Source organism: Salmo trutta, chromosome 10 (genome assembly GCF_901001165.1).
Source record: "Salmo trutta chromosome 10, fSalTru1.1, whole genome shotgun sequence".
Classification (NCBI taxonomy): domain Eukaryota; kingdom Metazoa; phylum Chordata; class Actinopteri; order Salmoniformes; family Salmonidae; genus Salmo; species Salmo trutta.
Genome location: NC_042966.1, coordinates 26,575,953 through 26,583,954, shown reverse-complemented (window position 1 = coordinate 26,583,954; position 8,002 = coordinate 26,575,953). Strand labels below are relative to the sequence as shown.

The following is an 8,002-nucleotide window of genomic DNA, read 5'->3' as shown; positions in this document are numbered from 1 at the left end:
CAACGTTTAATTTCATATTTCAATTTCAACTGCATAAACTCTCCCTGTTCAAGTACATTTTTACAATATTGACTGTATTCGGATTCTGTTAATACAGTTGACATAATTACACTATCCAGTATTGAGCCATAGTTGTTCAGTCAATCAAGCATTAATTTGTAATATGTATTTACAAATATCACAAAGGAAAAGAGTTCCAGACACAAAACCCTAACAAATCCATTCCAATGTAAGAAACACAAAACCCAGATTGTATAACAAATATTCTTTATTTTCCAAAGGTATCAAACTACAGACAAACAGATCTTTGTTCTGACATTACACTGAATGCGAGCTGTTATTTCACCACAACCCCATCCCCTACAGAGCCCTGAACATAGATCATGGAACCTCCATGTTTGCTGGAAGTCATAGCATGGAAACTCAAAGTATATATAGTACACCATGTGATGTGCACTGTAACAAAGATACTCATGTGAAGAAATGCATCATTGTGAAATGCATTTGTGTTGAGAAAATAATTCACACAATACTGAGAAACTGGTCATTGGAAGAAGTTTGAAAATTCTATGATGCTATATGAAGAAGCCAACATTCAAAATGATCTAGAAAAAGACAACTGTCCAAAGGTACGTTCACCACTGTCCACTAACACTTCCCGCATACCCACATCACATCCAAAGACCCATCCTATTTAAAGCATTTATGTCACATTTCAATTTCACCCATCTCCCTGTATTTTCCTTTTCAAGAAATAACTAGTACTTCATAACGAGAAGATAAATTGCTGTACATTATTATTGTTTCTGTATATTCATGGTGTATGTGATGATAAACATTTAACTGACTTGATGCAACATGGTCTACTAAGTGATCCAGTGAAACATCAACTTCTCCATTCTCTCTGTCTTCCATCATAATTCACTTTCAGAGGTCCATCACACATCCACAGGTGACCCATCCAGGTCATCTAAGGAGGTTAACATGATCATGCAGGTAACTATCGTTTACCCCAAGGTTAAGTTTGGCATTCTACTGGAAGAGCTATTACAAGGCTTGAAACACAATATCACTGAAAGAAGTGATGGTTAACATTTTGAAATTCAAATAATGTCATATCTATAGGCCTACCTAAATCAGAACACGGTATTTACAGAGACAGACATCCCATACATATCCCAGTGATATGGAATATAGGTATTGACAACCTTTTTTCAATCAGTTCCAAGATGATGGTGCCGTTAAGCTTGCTCGGGACAGTAAACACGCTCTTTCCAGGGTATTGGTTGCAGAAAGATACTAAATGACTTGATTGGCTCATTGTCATTAATAACAGCTACCAGAGTATGGTAGTTAAGGTCAGTTAACATTGACTCAGCTGCAGTCAGCCCTCTATTATCTCTGTATTATTTTGGCCTAGTCGTCTGGGGATGTTTCTGCCTGTGGTGTTTTATTTAAGGAAATCTGAATACCCAGGTTTGTATTATTTTGCAGACGTCACCCTATTCTCTCCAAATTGTCTGAACTTCCCGGGAATCTGGTAACCAGGAGTGTCTAATAGTTTGATCCATGACCTATTTAACCCTTCACTTCTATCATGATTCCAATGCACACATAACCAAACAAAAAGAGCATTGCATAGGCCATTAAATCAGATATAATATTTTTGCTATCATGATTTAAATCAAACATGATACCACAACAGACATTGTAAAACCCCAGAGTAATGGAAACTGTGCAGAATAGAGGGATGGGCAAAGTCAACTGATAACAACAGGGGTACACATTAAATGTGTTGTCCATCAGACCTGTTCTTTATTCAGTGTAATCTAAATATCCAAACTGCTTCTTCATCTACAATTAATGAAGCACTATAGTCCATAGGTCTGGTTGCTCTAAAGTTCTCAGTTGGACATTCATACAGTAAATAAAAGATTGCAGTGAATATACATATAATTCATGGTTCACAGTAAAGATATATTGCATTGAAATGTTATGTTGAAAACCTTGATTTCATTTTTGGAGAAGATCATCATTCATTGCTATAATATAATGCTTAACATTGCACTTCAAAACTAATAAACAACCCAAAAGAGTATTAGTACATCATTTGTGTGACTCTTGGTAAAAGTTAAAAAGACTTCCAAGAATGTAACAAAGAAATGCTGACTCCCTTATATTGTGTACAACGTGGACAGTAAACGACTGATAGACAAACGAGTCGTATTAGGTTGACATTCTGTATGAAATTTTAAATAAAATATTGCTCTTCCACTTTTAAACTCCTAGAATAGACATTAAAACGCAATTTCTCCCCTCCTCACAGTAGACCTAAACATACCTTCCGACACATAAATCAAACAGTGGACATGTTACACATGCATTTGAAGCCCATAAGGAGCCCTTTAAATGTTGCCATGGCGGTATTTATTTACGACTCCTCGGGTGGTGTTATGGTCATGTTAACCAAAGCTCAACAGGTCCAGTTAGAATTCCAGCACATAGCTAGAGACTGATCCTCATGTGAGCTTGGACAGAACCCATGTCCTAATGTAAATACCAGTTAGAAATTCTGAAAAACAGTGTTTGAGTGGTTTGTACATTAGACGACAAGCTAAACAAGAACCAGAACGAAAACAATGAAAGTTACACAGTACTCTCCTTGAATTATCTGATTACAGCACTGCATTTTTCTTTTAACATAGGAACTACTAAATCAAAGGGACGGTAAATCCCACGTCGGGAAGTTGACTCAATGTCATATGCCAAATTAATCTGAGTTTACATACACTTACCATGGGAAAGGTCAGAGTAAACCAGGTCAATAAAACAACCACATAGACCCTCCTAGTTATCAAGAGGGTTTGATCTTTCACAGTTGTCTATCGGAAGCTGTGTGTCCTTCAGGATCATGGATATAAGACAGGGGAAAGTCAATGAGTAGTCTTATCAAACCGCACTTTGAGGGAAGTCAGATCTGTCTCCATTGCAGTTCACGTTGGTAAAGCAAAAATAGCACAAGGTCAGTGAGGCCTAACCTTCATATATCTCAGATACTCCAGACCAGACCTTCGCCCATATTCCCGTCGCTGTTTTCCTTACTGCCCTGAAGTCTTTTAACGTGCTGACATGGAACCAAAATTGGCACCCATGCGTCCCTACTGTCGCACGTGCAGACAGAGGCTAGGCCACACAACAGTACTTCTTCCAGCACGACCGAGAAAGCTTCTTCATCTTGTCTGGAGTCCGTTTTTTCAGTCGATGCTGCTGCTGACTGTCGGAGTGCTGGATGCTGGCCACGATGGCTGCGTCAAACACCTCTTTGAGATTCTTCTGGGTGAGTGAGGAGCACTCCATGTATGACACGGCCCTCATGTCCTCGGCACACTGCTGGGCCTCCTGGGGCTCCACTGGCCTTTCTTTGTACTTTGCAAGCTCGATCAGAACCTTGACGTCCTCCCGCAGGTCCGACTGGGTGCCCACCAGAACCACCGGCGCCTGCGGGCAGTGCTGGCGAATCTCCGGCACCCATTTCTCTGTGACATTCTGGAAAGAAGAGGGGCTGACAACACTGAAGCACAGCAGGAAGATGTCTGCGTTGGTGTAGCAGAGCGGACGCAGTTTGTCAAATTCATCCTGCGGGGAGAGGAGAGGGGGGTTCATGACATGACCTGATAACTAGTAGAACCAAGAATGGCCATGCTCAACACAATATTCCTCCTTGTGAAAATGTATTTGAGTGCAGGCATGGAAAGGGCATAGCCATAACTAAGAGAAGGAAAATCCTGCTCTCATTGGCTGAGATGTCACCATGTGCATGGCTGTAACTAGTGGCGCCTCTGCCTCATGACATAGTCTCTCTGGCAGGCAGGAAAACACAATCTGTGTCCACAGCCTGACAACACATGACACTTCTATCAGTTTCTGTTTGAGTGAAAGTGTTCTGTTTACATGCCATAGTGCTTCTGACTGGGGACAGCACTTTCAGCATAGCCTATAGTTGATTTTAATCTCCTCCAATGTTGGTGACTGACATGCCATTGCGTAATGTATTGTTGAAGGCACTGTTTATTCCGACCAGCATATCTTGAATGCTAAATCCAAAAAACTGCCAATAGCTAAATTGGAGAAGAGAGGGAGCATTGTTCAATTGCTATAACATGTCTATTATAGATTAAAATAATGACATGCACTATAGTCCACACTTTAGACTCCCAAAAGGAATTTGTGATGACGATCATGCAGCTAAATTATGTGAAAGAGACCAAGTGTGATGAGGCTGTTGAGAGGGTACAGGAGCAAAACATTTATGATTTGCAGTTGGCATAGCCAACCACTACCCCGCTGCCAAACTCTAAGTATAAGTATAGAGATATGTAATTTTCACCAGCTAAAGAGATGGAGTGGTGACATCATTTATATCATGTATTAGTGGCAGCACAGCATTGCAGGGGATTTACAGCGGTAAGCATCTAACCCGTGGGCCATTGCACTGACGCCAATATGGGTGCTTATCTTCGCTAATGTGTGTTTAGTCCTTTTATCTGGCAAACGTATTACGCAACATTCAGATTACATTTGCATATCTCCAAAACATCTAGTTCTACTGTGATTTCAACGGGAGGAAAGATAACCATGGCATTCCACTGAGATGATATTTTGCTGTTTATTGAAAAAGCATGCGTTCCCCGCTCTCTCACACTTTCATCTGTTTCTCTGATACACCCAGCTTGTGTGTACCCATTGCTTCCTGGAAGAGATTTTAATAGTGTATTTCCATCCTCAGGAACCCGATGAGGTCAACAACATCAACAGTGAGGGACACTGTAGATGGTATTCAGGAAATCTTCTGCATGTTTAGTATGCTAAATACATGGACTCTGTTATGAGAAGGGGAGCTGGGTGACAACGAGCTAATTAATATTATTTTGATTAATTGGCTCAACCATTATCTCACATTTGCATGGGGGGGAGGGGGGGTGCCTGGTGCTTCTGGGGCATGTGCTTTCACAATTATTATTTTGGGCTGTCACATGAAAGCTAATTATTCATGGCATGCAAGCACAAATGTCATCTTGATTATTTGTCAATGTATGCTAAGTTTAACTATGTAATAGGCCTAACTAAGTTATAACTACTATATTGTTTGCATTGTCTTGGTGTCTAATGAAAAGCCTATCCTCTCAGAGCCTCTCTGCTCGCTTTCCAAAGAGACGAATCAGAACCCGATGAACTCACAGAGCACAGCCTGTGTCTAGACAGAACCGCTCTAGATCTCTCTTAGTCTGCTTTCCAGGGCTGTTTTCCACTGCTGACTCTCTCCAGCCTGCTCTGCTCCTCAGAAACAGACCCATCTCGCGTTTCCTCTGACCAGCCCCAGCTGTGCCGAAGCTTACGTTTCCTTTCCAGGCTCAGATTCAATTCATTACAATTATAAGGTTTCCTATCTGTAATCCCCCCAAGCCGGTAACCCCCTCCCATGTGGGGGAGACAGCGTTTATCTGAGTAACCTCATTTTTGGTGCAGAATCACGACTGCACAAAAACACTGCTGGAGCACATCAATTTAGACAGATCACTTCACTCCCCTACATTAGTAGACTACATTTGACCTCATTCTGTACATCTACTAGTCTAGTAATGCATAGGGGTTAGAACAAGTTAGAGAAATTCTAGGAACAGCAAAAAGGCCAACTTGTTTGTTTTTAACCAATCCTTCACACTTCCAGGATAGTTGAGATAATATCAAACTGTCGTATATGTGCATTTTAATTACAAACCTGGCCAGCTGTGTCACAAAGCTGCAGTTTTACTGGCTTGCCATCAACTGCTACGACCGCTGAAAAAAAAAAAATTATACATTTAATCAGCCAATATAACAAAGAAATTAGTAACCAAAATGCCATTATATACTGTTACGGACTGAATAGTGTTGTAATGGACAAACTATTGAGTATAAGAATTACCATAGTCTTCCTGTTGCCGCCAATGTATGGCAGAAGACAATTGGCAACATTTTTACTAAAGCTGAATAGAAATGTTTTGTCAGTCTGAGTTCAAAATATACACTGGGTGTACAAAATATTAAGAACACCTCCTTCAAGAAATACTGACCAGGTGAATCCAGGTGAAAGCTATGATCCCTTATTGATGTCACCTGTTAAATCCACTTCAATCAGTGTAGATGAAAAGGAGGAAACAGGTTAAATAAGGATTTTTAAGCCTTGAAACATTGTGTATGTGTGCCATTCAAAGGCTGAATGAGAAAGACAAAAGATGTAAGTGCCTTTGAACGGGGTATGGTAGTAGGGGCCAGGCACACCGGTTTGAGTGTGTCAAGAACTGTAAGTTGCTGCTGGGTTTTTCACACTCAACTGTTTTTTTTGTTGTGTATAAGAATAGTCTACCACCAGAAAGACATCCAGCCAACTCGACACAACTGTGGGAAGCATTAGAGTCAACATGGGCCAGCATCCCTGTGGAACGCTATTCTGAGGGCAAAAGTCGGTGCAACTCAATATCGGGAAGGTGTTCCTAATGTTTTGTACACTCAGTGTAGTCTACTCACGAATTCACATAAATGGACCGTTAAAACCGCACGATAAAAACAAGAACTTGCATAGCCCAAAAATACCAATAATTAGTCCTAATAGCCGATTTATTAAAAAAAAGGCACATATTTGTCAAGTTACCTGCAAAATTATCAAAAGCAGTTGGGACATATTCAGTTGGATATCCATTTGTGGTGTAGCTGACAATCAAGCTCGTTTTCCCAACTGCCCCGTCACCGACAAGCACACACTTCACTTTGCGCTCTACGCCACCGGACCGACACTTGGAGCCCGAAAACGACTCTCTGCTCCGAACCCTCCGAGGGGGAACCGGTGGGACCGCCGCCGACACTGCTACAGGTTTATATTCTCCATCGCCCTGGGGAGGCATCGCCTTGTGGTATCGCCAATGGAACCGTCCAGCGACCAGTTAATCCAAGTTTTGCCAAACTATTCGTTTCCTAAATCTGACATCAACTGGAATTTCACAAGAACTGTTCCTTATCTTCTGTAGTGTTTCCATGGCTGGAAAAAGTGTAGCCTTTCTATAAAGACGAAGCAGACAACTTGATGTCAATCCCCCACTGTGCATAAATGAATTCCCCAAGCAATAAATTCTATAGGAGAAAATGTTTCCAACCCGTATGATGTGAAGTTCCTTTCCTGAATCTTTTCCACAGTTTTATTTTGCACTCAACCTCCTCAAAAAAAGCACAGCCCCCTACTCGTGAGCAGCATGACATCAGGAAACACCACTGAGTCAGAAAAAAATGTGCACCATTGACCAATAGCAATAAGCAAGCTTGCCCCCACCCCAAACTAAAATAAATAAATACGCTAGAAACATACAACAAATACATAATTTGAAAGACTTCGTCTGTTAAATGGTTTATAATACTCTTCTATTCATGGTTAAGTTTTAACCGGCGAAATTGTTACATGTGTTGGAAACAATTGTTACATTTGTATCCCTCAGCCTGTTTGATCTCACCAAGGAGTTACAACACAAACATGTGGTTACAATGTACCACTTCTCTCCGATGATACGGCTGCGCGATACAGTAGCTCAAATCTGCTACCTGGTGGACTTTGACTGGAAATATTATATATTGATTGACGACGTTAGAGACAAAGATGTAGCGTCATGTCAGCAGCATTAGTGTTCTGTCAGCAACATTAAGACTTCCGGTTTTCAGATTTTGCCTTCCAAATAAAAGTATGCGTTAAAACGCTATGTGTTGTTAACAAATCAATCGTTTTTGCAGCTTTGCATAGCGCATGATGTTAAAATGTTATACTTTTGTAACTACACCGGGGAAAATTCTAAACTAAAGACAATTCGTGCTTTATATAAGATAAATAAGGTGGAGCATATTGAGAATGGTTAAAGCTTAAATAAATTAATGTAAAGAACAACATATTCTATAGATCCTATTAATCTAGCACTAAAGT

At 40.6% G+C, this 8,002-nt stretch overlaps 1 protein-coding gene across 1 annotated transcript; it reads right to left on the bottom strand.

The window, feature by feature from the left end:
* Positions 1-250: 250 nt before the first annotated feature.
* On the bottom strand, positions 251-7,328 carry LOC115201471 (rho-related GTP-binding protein RhoU). Its single transcript, XM_029765123.1, has 3 exons — positions 6,692-7,328; positions 5,780-5,838; positions 251-3,636 (listed from the first exon to the last, which is right to left on the bottom strand). The coding sequence occupies exons 1-3, from the start codon at positions 6,939-6,941 to the stop codon at positions 3,184-3,186; spliced, it is 762 nt and encodes a 253-aa protein (XP_029620983.1). The 5' UTR covers positions 6,942-7,328; the 3' UTR covers positions 251-3,183.
* Between the last annotated feature and the right edge of the window lie 674 nt (positions 7,329-8,002).

Coding starts and splice junctions, on each gene's coding strand:
- LOC115201471 (XM_029765123.1), bottom strand. CDS start 6,941: ATGCCTCCCCAGGGCGATGGAGAATATAAACCTGTAGCAGTGTCGGCG. Junction 5,839..6,691: donor TGCTTTTGATAATTTTGCAG/GTAACTTGACAA, acceptor TTTTTTTTTCAG/CGGTCGTAGCAGTTGATGGC. Junction 3,637..5,779: donor TTTGTGACACAGCTGGCCAG/GTTTGTAATTAA, acceptor CTCTCCCCGCAG/GATGAATTTGACAAACTGCG.